This window comes from Cricetulus griseus, chromosome 2 (assembly GCF_003668045.3).
Source record: "Cricetulus griseus strain 17A/GY chromosome 2, alternate assembly CriGri-PICRH-1.0, whole genome shotgun sequence".
Classification (NCBI taxonomy): domain Eukaryota; kingdom Metazoa; phylum Chordata; class Mammalia; order Rodentia; family Cricetidae; genus Cricetulus; species Cricetulus griseus.
Window position 1 is genome coordinate 151,434,122 of NC_048595.1, and position 16,340 is coordinate 151,450,461.

At 41.2% G+C, this 16,340-nt stretch overlaps 1 protein-coding gene across 1 annotated transcript in view; it reads right to left on the reverse strand.

Moving 5' to 3' along the window:
• Nucleotides 1–14,910, reverse strand: part of LOC113833774 (clavesin-1) — a 196,655-nt gene extending 181,745 nt beyond the window's left edge. The window contains exon 1 of the mRNA XM_035440024.1: nucleotides 14,456–14,910. Within this exon, the coding sequence (XP_035295915.1) occupies nucleotides 14,456–14,910 (455 nt within the window). The remainder of the gene's footprint in view (nucleotides 1–14,455) is intronic.
• Between the last annotated feature and the right edge of the window lie 1,430 nt (nucleotides 14,911–16,340).

Below are 16,340 nucleotides of genomic sequence, written 5' to 3' on the forward strand. Positions count from 1 at the left end.
TTCCACAAAATTGAAACAAAAGGGAACATTGCCCAGTTGTTTTACAAGGCCACAGTTACCCTGATAACTAAACCATACAAAGAACCAACAAACAAAGAGAATATCCCTTATGAGCACAGATGCAAAGATTCTCAATAAAATACTTGCAAACCAAATTCAAGAACACATCAAAAAAGACCATCCACCATGATCAAGTAAGCTTCATCTCAGAAACTTAGGGATGGTTCAACATAAAGTGATAAATGTAATTTTTCATACAAACAAATTGAAAGGAAAAAACCCACATAATCATCTCATTAGATGTAGAAAAGGACACTGACAAAATCTAGCTCCTTTTTCCTGATAAAAGTCCTGGAATGGTTAGGGACACAAGGGATTTAATTAAGGCAATTTACAGCAAGCCCACAACCCACATCAATTTAAATGTAAAGAAACTCAAAGAGATTCCGCTAAAATCAGGAATAAGGAAAAGCTGTCCATTCTTTCCATACTTATTAGGTATTAGTTAGCTAACCAATTTGACTTAAGGCCCATTCCATGAGACAGAACCCATACCTGACACTTCTTGGGAGATAAAATAGCCAAGGGACCTAGGTTACAATTAAATACTACTGTTTCACTAAAAGAATATCGAAACAAAATTATCCTAATGACATTCTGCTATATTCATAGATCAGTGTCTTTCTTGTTCAGCCATCATCAGGAAGCTTCCTCCTGCAGCAGATGGGAACAAATACAGAGACCTACTGGTAGACATTATGTAGATTATGAGAGACCCTGGAACACTTATCCCTAAACAGTATATCTCTATCAAATCTCTCCCCTCATGGCTTGGTAAAACCTGTAAAAGAGGAGACATAAAGAATGTACGACCGAGAGGGGATGGAGGATACCAAAGAAACAAGGCCTTCTAAATCTACAAGATGGATGAATATATGAAATTGTAGAGAGTAAAGCAACATGCACAAGCCTTCAACCAGCTTGCAACATATGAGATCCTAGAGCTGAAAGGAGAAGTAGACACCTGCCCCCATCCCTAACCCAGCAATTCCCAACCGATAACCACTTGCAAGTGAAAATTTAGTTTTCTCCTAGAGGCTCTCACTGGTGAAACAAACCACTCTTACGGGTATACTGCATGCCCAGTATTAGATGGCCAACAGAAAATATGGCATCTTTAGAGGTGCCTTGTCTCATAGTGTTGTGTCATGACTTTTCCTTAATTTTATCTCATTTTTATTTTACTTTTACTTTTTATCTTTTTACCTTCCAGGTCCTTTGGGTATATACTATGACTTCCAGTTGGTGTTTTTAATGGGATTCCTGAGTTGCAAATGTATGGGTCTCTGCACCTACATGTCTCTTGTGCCTTCTCTTGGGCTCTTTCCCTTACCTTTGTTTGTTTTCTCCTATTCTGAAGTGGTTACTTTTTACTTTATCTTGCTATATTATTTTTTATTATTATCCCTTAGAAGCCCGTTTGTTTTATAATGAGAGACAGGAAAGGGGAGGTGGATCCAGATGGGAGGGGATGGAGGAGAAAACATAATCAGGATATATTGTATAGAAAAAAATCAATTCCCAATAAAAGAAAAAGTAACAGATAGAATGGAGGTGAGAGTAGGTCCTGCAGACATTGTCATGAGGATTGGCTAAAACAACAGGACACAGGAACTTACATGCCCAGAGCAATTACTGATGTTAATGCCCTCCACCCAGAATGATACTGGTTGTTATTTGAAGGAGAAGCATATTTTAAATTATGGCTTAATGCACTCAGCATGGAATACTAGTGATCAGGAAGAGACAGGGGCAAAGAGAATGATAAGAAGCAGCAAGAGAATGGTCAAAGGAAGCAGAACACATCAGGTTAAAACCCGCCCAGCAAAATTTAGCCTCTCTTTATTTTCTTGTCCAATGTTACATTTTGCAGGATAGCAGCAATAACTTCTGCTGCTTTATAGTACACTCACAATAAATGGCTTCTGAGCTTGATTTACAGCCTCAGCTAAGCACAGCCACTTCATCATCTCCAGCAGATGCTTAAGGTTCTATATATCACCGTTGAGGAGGGTTATCTGGGAACCATATTTAAAGGGCAGGAGGGCTGCTGGCTGGGTATTGATGATGCTCAGTGCTTTGGTAAGGGGTGGTAAGTCTGGGCATGTGCCACAGGGTTTCTTCTGCTCTACACTGTCCTTCTCATAAAGTGGTCAGAAAATGCTGTCTAGGGTTCTTGAAAATTTGGAGAGCTTCAATACAGGAATAGTGAATAACGTGTGCATTTGAGTGCCTTGTACACCTACTGGAAAATACCCAGTAATGCAGAACACTGTGGTGAGCAAAGCTTTTCTATGTGCTCTTTTAGTGACACTGAACTTTTAAAGTGCTAACACAGGAATCAGCAAGATGGCTCAGTTGGTAAAGACTTTTGTTGCTAAGCTTGACCCCCCAGAACCCATACGGTAGGAAAAGCTGATTCCCACAAGTTGTTCTCTGATCTACACACACACACACACACACACACACACACACACACACACACGCACACACACACACACACGCACACGCACACGCACACGCGCACACACACACTATAGTATACACATTTACATATACACACAAACAAATACAAATTAAAAAATTAAAAATATTTAAGTTCTTGTGCTGGTTAGATTTTTCTCTGTTTCACATAAGTTAAGATCACCTGGGAAATTGACAAAAAGGACCCCAATCAAATTGGCCTATAGGCAAACCTGTGCAACATTTTTCTTGACTGATGATGCATGTGGAAGTTCTCAGCCCATTGTGAGCAGTGCCCTCCCTGGTCAGGGGATCCTGGTGTAAAGCAGGCTGAGCAAGCCATAGAGAGCTAACAGCAAGCAGTGTTTCTCTAGGGCTTCTGCTTCCATTCCTTCTTCCAGGTTCTTTCCAGTGCTTCCTTTTATGAAGGACTATGATTAGGAAGTATAAGCCAAATAAACCCTTCCCTACCTAAGTTGCTTTTAGTCTTGTTTTTTTTTTTTTTTTTTTTTTTTTTTTTTTTTTTTTTTTTTTTTTTTTATCAACAACACTATCAGAAAGCAAAGGAAGACAGGGTTGAAAGTATGGTTCAGAAGGCTGCACCATTTCAAATGGGGGAATTGACACCAAGCTTACTCCAGGTTGCCTTAACCAGAACCTGCCTGGAAAAGGAAGACATTATTATTTTGGCCTTGAATTTCTACCCACACCCAGAGAGTATTTTATTTACAAGATGAGAATTTGTGTCATGGAAAGATGCTCTGTCAATCAAACTTTGTTCACTGAGTCCTTACAAGTCCTTAAGTTCAAATCCATGTGCCTTTGAAATAGTGATTGCCATGTGACACATATATCTTCCTGGGAAGTAGCCATTTGCTTAGGAAGACATGCACCACTGTAATATCTCCAAAATCAGACCTATGGCTCTCCCATCCATTAGCTTACACAAGATATGGCTTCTACCAGGCAAGGAGATGTTGGCAGTTAGCAGAATTCAGGGAAGCACTTGACCTCTAGTTGCAGGGAAAGTGATGGGTTGTGTCTGACAGCAAGTACTTGTGTAGGAAGGAACTTGAAAGAGACAACGCATTATTTGGTCAACTCACATAACAAACTACGTTAAAGAAGCTGTAGTGAAGGCATACTATGAGCCCTTCTAATTTCATCCCTTCATTAATCAGTAGCTATATAAATGATTTTTTTGTCTTTTACAAAATTTTCAATTGAGAGAGAGCAGGATGAGAGATACCATATCAGAGGGAGCCACTATAGGTCAGAGAAGAGATCTGGAACCAGAGAGATCTCCAGAGACCTACAAGGATAACACGATCTATCAATCCAGGCAATGGTGGAGAGGATAACCTAAAAGTCCTTCCCCTAAAATGAGATTGATGACTTCTCTTTATGCCATCCTAGAGCCCTCATCCTGTGGCTGATGAAAGCAGAGACAGACATCCACAGATATACACTGAGCTGAAATTGGGGATTTAGTTGAAGAGAGGGAGGAATGAAGAGCGAAGGGGTCTGTACCAGGTTGCAGACACCCACAGGAACTGTTGGCCTGAACAAGAGAGAGCACATCGACCCCAGATGCTGTCGGGGGCCAGTACAAGACTGATCCAGACACCTGAACATGGATGTCAATAAGGAGGCCTCTGCACTCCAGGGAGCCTCTGGTGGTGGATTAGTATTTTTCCCTGGTGCAAGAAGGGACTTGGAGAGCCCATCCCATGTGAAGGGTTACACTCTGGCCCTGGGCACATGGGGAAGGGCCCAGGACCAGCACAGGAGGATTTGGTGGACTCTGCAGAGCCCCCGTTGAGGGCCCTGCCTTGCCTGGGGAGTAGTGGGTGGATGGGGTGGGGAGTAGGCTGGGGGTGGGGGAGGAGGGATGGAGTGGGGGGAGGGAGAGGGAGAAGGGACTAACATGTGAAACAAGCTTGTTCCCTAACTGGAACTAATAAATAAATTTAAAAAAAATTCAATTGAATGGGAAATTTTGTTTTGGGCTCTTGAGACTCTGGGTTAGGTCAAAGTAAGAGAACTGTAACAATGAAAGGATATCAAAATGCCTCCCTGTGTGGGAAACCTTCCTGTTGTACCTTATCTCACCCTGATGGCTCTATTGAGCACATGCTGTGTTACCAAATAAGGACACTGAACACAAAGTCATTGACTTTTTGAGGCTACAGGCTGGCAAGCCACAGAGTTGAGATCCTGATACCAAGTGAGAATCTACACAGGAACACTTAATCCTTTAAAAATGGAATGGGTAGGTAAACATGGCCCTTATTGTTGGTTCAGATTGGGGTCATTCTTAGCAATAAATTTCAAGCAATGTCAAATTTCCTTTGCTGGACAACGAATTTTTGAAAACAAAAGTTGTTTTATTTGTTGTCGTCATAGTTGACTTTGTGGAGTAATAATTGAGAGATTGGATTTGATGGCTAGATTTGGTGGTCAAGTTGACATACCTGCGTAGAGGGACTATAAACTGAAGAACTGTGCATATCAGATTGAACTGTGACCATGTCTGTAAGCATTTTTCTTAATTGCTAATTGGTGTAGAAGGCCTAGTTCACTGTGGGTGATGTCATCCTTAGGGCTGTGTGGCTGAACTGTATAAGAAAAATAGCTGAGCAAGTCATGAAGAGCAATGCAATAAGCAACGTTCTCCATGGTTTCTGCTTCTGCTGCTATCACAGCTTGAGTTCCTACCTTTTCTTTTTTCAATGATGAACTATAACCAGTAATGTAAGGAAACCCATTCCTCCCAGGCTGCTTTTGTTCATGATGAATGTCACAGCAACAGAAAGTCTAGCACATTGCATAAGGATTTTGAAACCTGTGGTCTTGCAGGTTTCTCTGGGATTAGAATAGAATGTGAGGGAGGATTTTCATTGTGGACTATAAGGTCTTCTATGTCTTTTGAGACAGACATAGAAGACACAGCTCAGCCACACAGCCCTAAGGATGACATCACCCACAGTGAACTTGGCCTTCTACACCAAGTAACTGGCAATGCTTCCCCACAAACTCCTGAACATCTGACTTAGCCTCGAGATGGGCAGATAGGTTCCAGTGCTGAGCTGCATGGTGTAGTATTGTACCTAAAGAGTTGGGGCTCAAATTCTTGCCCATGTTAGCAGTTTGCTACTCAGTGACCTCAGATAGGTGATCTAACCTCTTTGAGCCTTAATTTCATCATCTGCTAAGTGGATATTATCAGTGCTTACCTAAGAGCATTTCTTTGTAGCATACATTAAGTGCTTAATAAACAAGCAGTATTGTTTGATTTTGTGTTTTGATCACACTCACTCTCCAGCTCATCTTCAGACTCCTGAGAGTGGAAAACTGATTACATATGGATTCAGTGGTACTACTGTATAAAGAAGAGGGGGCTACACATTTTGCTGGATCTCCCTTTGGGATTTGGAGAACAGGGTTCACTTGACTCTAGTGAGATGTCTAGCATATTTCCTGGTCCCACCTCCTTCTTTTCTTTTTTCACAAGTATTCAGCATGTATAAATGAGAATTTGCTCCCTTTTCATTACACAACTTTTATTTACCACTCAAGACAATCAAACTGAACAAGGCACAGAACCCATGCCAGATGTAAAGGCTCTTGAATGTTCCTGTAATAGCTAAAGGAGAACTTCAACCAGCTAGCTTATTTATAGTTTTAAGAGGTCCAGCCAACATGTGGTCTCAGGATTTCAATCAAAAGAAAGAACTGACTTAAAACTCATCCCCTAGGACCACTTCAGCTACCTTGCACCCTCTGAACTTGGAGCTTTTTCTACATCAGCTATGGAGAGTCATTGCAGGTCAGCAATGACCAGTGAAGTTTGAAGGAGCTACCATCTCTAGAAAATTCATCAGATTAATTACTGCAGTGTCAAGGGACAACTGAATACCTTTAAAGAAACCATATTTAGTTGGAAGGCAACCATCTCTAAGCACAGACAGATCCAAGTGGCTTTCTACATTACATGGAAATGTTTCCTCACCTTGAGATGCCTGAAGGAAAGGTTACACTCTTGTAACCTTCACCTTCCTATCCTGCCATACCTAGAGGGGATGCCTGGGAGATACTGTGAACTAGGGCAGGAACACAGGGACCTTCAGAAAACACAAAAGGCCAGACTACTGAAGCAATGCTGGCTGTTATAGAATGCATGGGGAATGCATTCTTACTTATCACACCAAAGAATACCAAGTTTAATGAGTGTACAGATGTTCAGTCAGTAAAGTGCATGCTACTCGAGTGTAAGAGCCTGAGTTCAGACACCCAAAACTCAGATAAAAGCCAGGCAGAGTAACACAAATTCATAATCCCAGCACTGGAGAGTAAGAGACACTCGGATCCTTGGAGCTCATTGGAAAGCCAACCTAATTGAATGAATAAGCTACAGGCAGCATGAGAGACCTTGCAGAGTGATCCTGGAAGACCCCAGTGCTGACCACACACACACACACACACAGAGAGAGAGAGAGAGAGAGAGAGAGAGAGAGAGAGAGAGAGAGATTGTTAATATCACATATCCTTTCCATTTACTCAGACTGAACTCACGAGTTTCCCCCAAATTTTGTATCTTCCCACTCACAATGGGGACTGAAAAGGTTATTCACTCTGGTCATTCTGAGTCATCTCAAGTCCCTGTGCATCATCCTATACCTCACGGTCGTCCCTGGCTACACTCCATGGGGATGCTTCAAGAATATCTTCATTGTTCTCAATGAGTCACTTAGTGTCCCTCATCTGATAGAGAGTGGAGGGGTGTGATTAAAACTTTGAATTTGGATCCCTTGGCTACTTAGTCACTTATACAACAGCAGTGATTCAGATTTTTTGTTGCCAATGAGTTGAAACCCTAAGTTTGGAAAGGAATGAAATTATGCATAGAACATTCTAGGAGGACATAGCCTTCACTTTCAGCCTGGGGAAGACTCCCTTCTGTGTTGGAATACCTATGTATATATCACAGATCCTTGCAAATTTTCAGAAATAATGTGGCATTGAACTTCTGTATCTGTGTGTTCTGCATCTGCAGACCCAATTAACCAGAGATAGAAAACATTTGCAGGGGGAACTGTGTCACTACTGAACACATACTGACTTCTAATCATTGTTCCCTAATGAAGTATAATAATTAATAACATAATGCCTATGGTATTTTATTATAAGAGATGATTTAAAGTGTTTAGAAGGATGTGTGTATAAGTTGTATTGCAAATAGTATGCCATTTTATGAAAGGTACTTGAGCATGTGTGGATTTCAACATCCATGGAAAGTTCTCAAACTGGTCCTCCACAAGTACCAAGGGATAATGATATGAAAACACTGGGAAATGGAGGAGGAGCCATTGTGAATGGACTGACTCACAGATTCACACATAATAGGCCGAGAGACAGGGCCTGGTGGGGGAAGAAAGCCAATGGAGTATGGCACTGAAATGCATATTTGTCCCCAAACTCCTCTTCACTCTCTTTCTGCTTTTAGTCTGTCATGAAGTAAGCAGCTTCCATCTTCCGCCATCAGGCCAGGTATAAACTGAAACCTCAGAAAGTCTGAGACCAAACAAACCTTTCTTTATAAATGGATTACCTCAGATGTCTTGTCATAAGAAAACTGATTACTACAAAATGGATAACAGATGCTTCTACAAAATCTTTATCCAGTTTCCTTGATGGCTTTGGAAATGCAGGCTTCTTTTTGCTTTTGCAATGTCTGAGAAAGGGAACACTAAACATTTCAGTGATCAACATGATCCTGCACTAACAACCAAGCAGCCCTACCATATATCCACTGGAACTTTTGAGAATCACTCCTCTCGGACCTCAACTGTCATGTTTTGTGCTTCACTTCTCTCTCTCTCTCTCTCTCTCTCTCTCTCTCTCTCTCTCTCTGTCTCTGTCTCTCTCTGTCTCTCTCTCTCACTCCCTCTGTGTGTGTGAGAGAGAGAGAGAAAGACACACACACATACACACACACACACACACAGAGAGAGAGAGAGAGAGAGAGAGAGAGAGAGAGAGAGAGAGAGAAGAGAGAGCATCTTGCAGAAGCTCCAATGGTATTTTGAGACATCTAACAATGCCAAGGATGAGCAAGTGACTCCAAGTGTCTTTGGAATTAACTTGACACAGAAGCCGTGAGCTTCATCTTCCCTATGGGTGAGTCAAGTTGTTCCCTGAAGAAGACAGCACCATCTCCTCCCAAACCTTTTCTATGCCATCTGCAATTTAGTGATGCTTTGTCTCCCCAAAAGTTCTCAGCAATAAGTGAGAAAACATCCATGGAAATATTTGGGAAATATAAGGTACTTGCAGCTGTATCTGTGTGTGTTGTAGTATGGACTGGACCTGAAATAACAGGATCCAACTCAAAGAAGGCTCTTTCCCTGAGATACCTGGCTTGCCAAAGCAGAGCCATGCTGACTCGAACCAGGACAAAAAAGTGCTTGTACAGCCTTTTGAAAGGTTGGTTTTTATTAATTATACATTTTAATCTTAAGTGTGAGTTTCTAAAACATTCCATTAGAGTATGGTTTTTTGGTACCTTGTTAAATGTTTGCTCTACTTCTTCAGCTTTGCCCCAGCTCTGTGTCCCAAGCCATGCCTCTATCTTGCTAATCTGCAGTCTAGACCTTTTCTCTTATCCCATGTTGCAGGGTGAAGCAGCCTGTTGGATGTTTGCCCTTCTTGTTATCCCCGTTTTGGAGGCATTAATCAAGCTACTCAACAGCCTCCTTCGTGAATTATCCACATTTAACAGTTTCTTTTAGCACCTCATATGCCCAGAAGAAACAATGTTTCAAGCCAGTTTTCAACCTTCTTGCTGATTTCTGAGCCTTCAGCTGTGAGTGGCAATACTGACAGAAGAATGTTCCTTATATCTCCACAAGTTCTGAGTTGCAGTAATCCTATGTGCTATAGGACTGACCTGTGTTACCTGGAGTCCCCTAATTGTTTTCTTGTGACCTAAGAATATTATCAACAATAAGAAGAGGCCTTTAAACTAAGTATCTTCTCAGAGCATTCCAGCCCAAACTGCCTTTAGAGTAAATATGTAGACTGACCTGTGTTACCTGGAGTCCCCTAATTGTTTTCTTGTGACCTAAGAATATTATCAACAATAAGACGAGGCCTTTAAACTAAGTATCTTCTCAGAGCATTCCAGCCCAAACTGCCTTTAGAGTAAATATTTAGGATTTTTGCAGTTTTCTATCTAGAAAAAGCTGATAATTTAATCAAAGGTTTCTGCTTTTAGAAAGTATCTTTTGATCAGGTATTCCAGTGATTTACTTGTTTTGACTTATTTATTCTTTTTTTTTTCATTAAGACTTTTACTAAGAATTTAAGTATTGCCAGGTGGTGGTAGTACATGTCTGTAATCCCAGCACTCAGGAGGCAAAGGCAGGAGATCTCTGTGATTTTGAGGACAGCCTGGTCTACAGAGTGAGTTCCAGGACAAGCTCTAAAGCTACACAGAGAAATCCTGTCTCAAAAAACAAACAAACAAACAAACAAACAAACAAATGATTTCAAGTATTATATAAATTAGGTATGGGGAGATTGGATGTCCCTGTGTTATTCTTGATGTTAGTGAAAATGTGCTTTTCTTCATTTAAGTTGATACTGGCTATGGACTTGTTATAATTGCCTTTATTATGTTGAGATTTGTCCATTGTATCCCTAATATCTCCAGGACTTTTGTCAAGAACAGGTGTTGGATATTGTCAAAGGACTTTTCTTTAGTTAATGAGATGATCATGTGGTTTTTGTGTTTTAGTTTAATTACTTGGTGGATTACATTTGTTGATTTATGTATGTTGAAACATTCTTGCATTCCTGGCAAGAAGCCTACTTGATCATGGTGGATGATCTTTTTGAGATATTCTTGGATTCAGTTTCCAAGTATTTTTGAGAGAATTTTATTCATGTTCATAAGGGAGATTTGTCTCCACTTTTTCTTTGTTGGGTCTTTATGTAGCTTAGATATCATGGTAGCTGGACTCAGAAATAATTGGGTAATGCTCCCAATTTTCTAATTTGGTGAATAATTTGAGAAGTATTGTGGTTAACTCTTCTTCCAAAGTCTGGTAAAAATCTGTGCTAAAACCATCTGACCATGGTGTTTTTGTTTGTTTGGTTTTGTTTTGTTTTTTGGGGTGAGACAATCTTTTAAATTAAAATGTTAAAATTTCTTTTACACACTAATCACAGTTTTCCCTCCCTCCTCTCCTCCCAATCTCCTCACCTCCTTTCTACCCCACCACATCCACTCCTCTTCCATTTCTATTCAGCAAGGGTAATCCCTCCCCTGGGAGTCAACAAAGCATGGTATATCCAGTTGAGGCAGGACCATATTCTTTTAAGAACATCATCCTACATAAACCTGTGGTCACACCCCTGCTTTCCAGGTGAGATACTGGGTGTTAGAATTTCAACTAAGTGCTAAGGGGCGGGACTAATCAGGAGGCAGATGGAATTTAAGGTGGCCACCTGGCTTCAGGGTTTGTCATTTAATCTCCTCTGCTTCTTAGGCACTCCCAGAATTGGGTTGGTCTTTGCAGCCATCTGGGAGGTTTTCCCCAGTTTCCACCTGAGAAATTGAGGCTTTGAGAAGTAAAACGATGGGACCCAAGGTTAACTTTTGTTTTGGACTGGGTGAAATCCAGGGGTAAATACTAATGTGCCTCTCTGCTTGTCTTCCCTTTGCAGCACCAAAGGGAAGGGTTCTGACAGCAAAGGCTCGGATCCAAATCTGCAGCTCAGAAAAAAAAGCAAGAATAGATTTTCCATAGGGACCCTAAGGGGTCAAATTCTTCCCAATGCTGGGTATGAGATTAGGTGAGAGAGATCAAAGGAATTATTGATTAAGAGTGTCTCTTTGTGTCCCCACTGCACATCAAGCTGGTACACTGAAATAACAATTCTGCCAGCTCTAGAAGGACTGGCCATGTTCACTTTATGAAGAGCACATGGGACTTAGGTATTTAACTCATGCAGCCCAGCCTGGCAGCCTCAGAAAACAAAGAAGCCAGACAGATTTCTGCTGTTAGAGCCTTCACCTCTGGGTAAGACCAGCTTGACTTCTGGTCGCTCTATTGCTGTCATGCCTTTGCTGTGACCTGCTCCCAGCCCATCACATTTCTACATGTATCAGGTCAAGATGGATGATATGTACATCATTTAAATAAATATTAATAATAACCTGAATCTCAGTAAACCTTTCACATGAGACATTCAAGTCACTATCTGATCATCTAAGCCCCCAGAGAGAAGCAATCATTTTGCAAAGCTGTGAGAATTTCCCTGGCCTTTTGGACCTCATCTGGGCAGGATCTGTATGACAAGTATCTGGGGGAAGCTAGCAGGAGCTTTAGACAAGTGGGAGGGTGAGTAGCATGCATAATCCCACTCCAGTTTTGAAATATTGTCCTCCTGGATCCAGTTCTAAATTATTTGCCATCTGTCTCCCATTACTTTTGAAGTCAGATTTTTTTTTAAACACTAGTGATAACACAAGAACTCAGTGTCTATTGAATGTTTTTTGTATGCCAAGCAACGAACTTCAGCATGACACTGCTCTGTCCCACTTCACATAAAGACATCACTCTTTCTCTTTCTTCCAGGAGAGCAACCAGTCTCAGAGGAGCTGCTTGTCTAAGGTCACATAACCACCCAATGAAATGATCATATCCACATTCAAACTGGTTTGCTCGAATCTAATTTCATGTCAAGTGTATAGACTCACCAATATCATTTTGTGAAAAGAAAAGTGGTTTAGATAAAATTGTATAGTTAGAAGAAAATTAGGGCATGGAGCTATGAGAAACAGGAGAAGAGAGAGATTGTTTTCTTTTTAAGTTGAGAGAATGGGGAGCCTATAAAGTTATTTTGAGAGTCCCTTCTCATCCATCTGATGAGGCTGAGTGGGCATCTCATTCATGAGTCATTAGAGCCAGAAGCTTATTTTACACATGAGGAAATCAAGGAACAGAGAAGGAAGTAACTTGTCCAAGGTTATAATAATCATAAACATTTTCATTATTTCCTCAGAGATTTGTTACCTCTTATTTCTTCACAACGTATCTGGGGATATATACAGACCAAATCTTAAATGAAATAAAACATTTTACTGTGGTTCCTTTCTTTATGTGAACATCACAGCCTAGTGGAGCTCAGAGCACAGTCTGTCCTAGCAAACGGAAGTCCCAGAAAACTAACTATTTAGCACAGTGATGTCAACATGATTATTCCCCAGAATCATCAAAACCTTTCGGTTTCCAAGCCCATTCTTGGGAGTAGGACTGTTCCCTTCAGTTTAGATACTGTGTCTATGATTCATGTGCCCCGGAGGAGTTATTGAGTAGTGGATGGGGGCTAGCTGTTTCTATGCTGCACCATTTATGGACCATGGACTGCACATGGATGTTCACTGATGAACTCCACATGTTCTCACCATTGTCCTAAGTTGATTGAATGATGCAGATGAATGAATGTAAAATTCCAGCCGTGTTTCTCATCAATGGAGCTAAGTAAAGCAAGACTCACCATTAACGGCAGCATGAACTTGACAAACATGGTATTGATTCCCCTCCACTATTATTGTTCAAGGTGCAGAACTGACTAAAGTCTAGGCTGATTGTCTTGAAACATGTGTGTACTTTTCCGAAGTCAGGCGGTTCTGCCTTGATTTACCAACCAGGAAATAGTCAATGATGGTGAAGACCTCCTGCGCTACTGTCACTCTTAGAAGAAGCAGTGGCGTAAAGTGATGGAAAGGTGGACTTTCCTTTAAATAGCATTGGAAACATTTTTGATAAATATTTTCAGTTAAGCCTGTGTTTTCCCATTGACATAAAATTTTCATCCATGATGCTGTGAAGGCTCCACCCACAGCTGAGGCTTTAGAGATCAGTTCCTTTACTTTCCCCCTATTTCACATTGACTGTTTATTGTGCTGCCTGGCTAAGAGATGAACTCATGAATGGCACTATCCTCCCTGGTCTCATAAACTCACAGTGATATTACTTAGCTGGGCTAAGACTTCAGGCTCTCAAGTCACATGACCAAGATTCAATTTCCATTCTGGTTTCACTATTTGTGTGACATTGAATCCAGGTCCTTAACTTTTCAAATTTCTGTGCCATCAAATGTGAAGTACAGAAAATGGCAATAACATTTATCATTCCAATGGGTCATACAAATACCTAGTAAAAATGTGGTAAGCACCAAAAAAGATTATCTACTGAGCATCTTACATTTCTACTACAATTGTTTTTCATAGAATAATGCGAACCTAAAGAACTTAGACAATTGTAATAAAGGCAGTGAATGTTTTATGAAAGAAAAATGGGGGTGGGATGGAATTTGGGAAGAAATCAGATATTAGGAGGAAAGCAAAGATGATTCCATATTTTGGTATGAGGGACTGGATAGAGGGATGCACATGTATACAGAGGAGGGTGGTATGGCTTGCCTGTGGATAGCTCTAGAAGGAAGTACATTTGGGTTGAAAATCTGGCACCCAGAAGAAGAGGATTTTAAAGTCACAGAGAGCATCCACAAAATTATTTTATGTTTGGAAACCAATCCAGTGAATGCTTGTACTGTTGTCACTAAATATAGTAACTAAAGAGAATATATGGATCTTCCAGAATATCAGCTTTGAATTTATTAAAATAAATGTCCCAGTTTGATGAACGGAACACTTACTTCCAAAGTCCAGTACAACTCTGGCTATGATTCTCTTGTGGACTTGTCTTGGGGTAGCATCACACCTGGGTCTTAAAACCTCCTTTGACCTCATGTGCAATTAATTTTGACCTATGAGGCCATACAACCCCCACCCCACCCCCGCATGCAGTGATGATGCTATGTCAACACAAAGCCAAGTAAAGACACTATCTACATTTACCTACTCTGATCCCAATTGGCAGCAAAGAGCAGGAGAATCTTCCTGCCGTAGTGGTCACGGTTTTCCAGCACTCCAGGGAACCCATCAATCAAAGCTCTCTTAATGCCAGGATCGTCTGCCTTGAAGTTTTTGAACATGTCCAGGTTTAGTTGGCGGTACTGAAAGTACTGGGCCAGGAGTCTGAAGGCATCGGCTTGGTGAAACTTCCTGGCTCGAAGGAAACGCAGGATGAAGGCATCATCTGTACGTAAAAACCCAATGTCTGGCCTGGTGATGATCATGTCTCTGACCTGTTGAATGTCCTGATGTAAAACATCCGGGTTTTCATTCAGTTCCAGGCGAGCTTTCTCTATCGTGTCTGGACTGAGCCCAGCCTGCAAATGTGTCATCTTGGCCAAAGCTCCTTCCCAAGCGCTTAAGCTCTGAGGTTTGGGAAGAACAGAAACTGGTCCCATTCACGTGAGAGCGTGCTGAATCCGTAGCCCATTCGATGCTTCTCCTACAAGACTTCCCCCCAAACAGACAAGCCCGGAGTCTTCTTTCCGTCCTCAGAAAACAGCCGGACATTCAGGCTCTATGTGGTGGTGGCCATCCAAAAGAGAAGGAAAATCGAGGCCATTGTGTACTGAAAAACAAGTGCACACAAGAGAAACAAGAGAGAGATGATGCAGAGAAAATATGTGCAAATGAATTGGAGCCTAGTTAGAAAACAGTATGTTAAAATATGAGTCTGATGAGTGCATATCCTGTAACTAAACTACATATAATGCTTTAGGTAGGACATTTGGCTTATTATCAACAACTTAAATATTTAATATGCAAATATTTGAAATACATTCACAAAATTTTCAGTTACAGTGAGTGCCTCCTTAAGATAACGCTCTGTGGTCAAATTAGCAACAGAGTACTGTTTGATTATTGAAAATCTTTGTTGCTGTGGTTGTTGCTTTATGGGACTGTTCACAGCCTAGATATGACAGACATGGCTGCTGTACAACTCATTGCTTCCAGTTAACCTCATTTCTTAGACAGAAGTATCTCTCAGAGAAATCTGCCCCTCATAACTTTTGAAGGCAGACATTCACAGCTTCACAATACTAAGAGAATACTAAAGGTCACCATAACCTGACTCCAAGATGCCTAATTAATGGTAAGAGTATTGCCACAATGCGGTGTGCTGTGGCAGTCAGGTAGAGGGCTGGAAGACTGACCTTTAACAAGGGCATCCTGAAAGGTTTACAGGCTCATGTGGGATTTGTTTTTTTTGACTTCTTCCACTCCTGCAAAGAAACCACAGGCATGCAATGCTCTCAATCTGCCCTCTCTCTCAACCATCTGGGCTCTAAAACCTGTCCATTTTCTATAACTTATCTGTTGTCCTGAGATACTGTTTTACATAGGATTCTTTTCTTTTTTTCTCCATATAAATGGTAAACAAAAAAGGAAAGAAATCAGGTGTATTATTTGCATTTTCTTTTTGTTTTATGTATTAATGCTTAACCTCTCACAGGTATCTGTCTGAGTTACCCTTCAAGTTCTCAAAACCAAGAGGCAGGTGTGTGTATGTTTAAAACCATGCTTTGTGTGGAACTAGGAGAACTGGCTCTGCCCCTTGCCTGAGGGGGGTGGTCCCAGAGGGCTGGACTGACCAGCTTAGCTACCACCCAGATCCAAGTCCTGAGCCTTGGGTTGCCCGCCCCCCAACATCTACCACATCTATGACCTGCTGGAGCATGTGAAGGGACTGGTCCTGAAGAATGATAACCACAGGATCCCCATGACTCAGGACACAGGATATCTGAGAGGAGTTTTGAGGAAGAACCAGTGATGATGGTGTACAGAGGCTTTGAACCAGACCAATGACTCATTGCAATGAAAGTTTGCA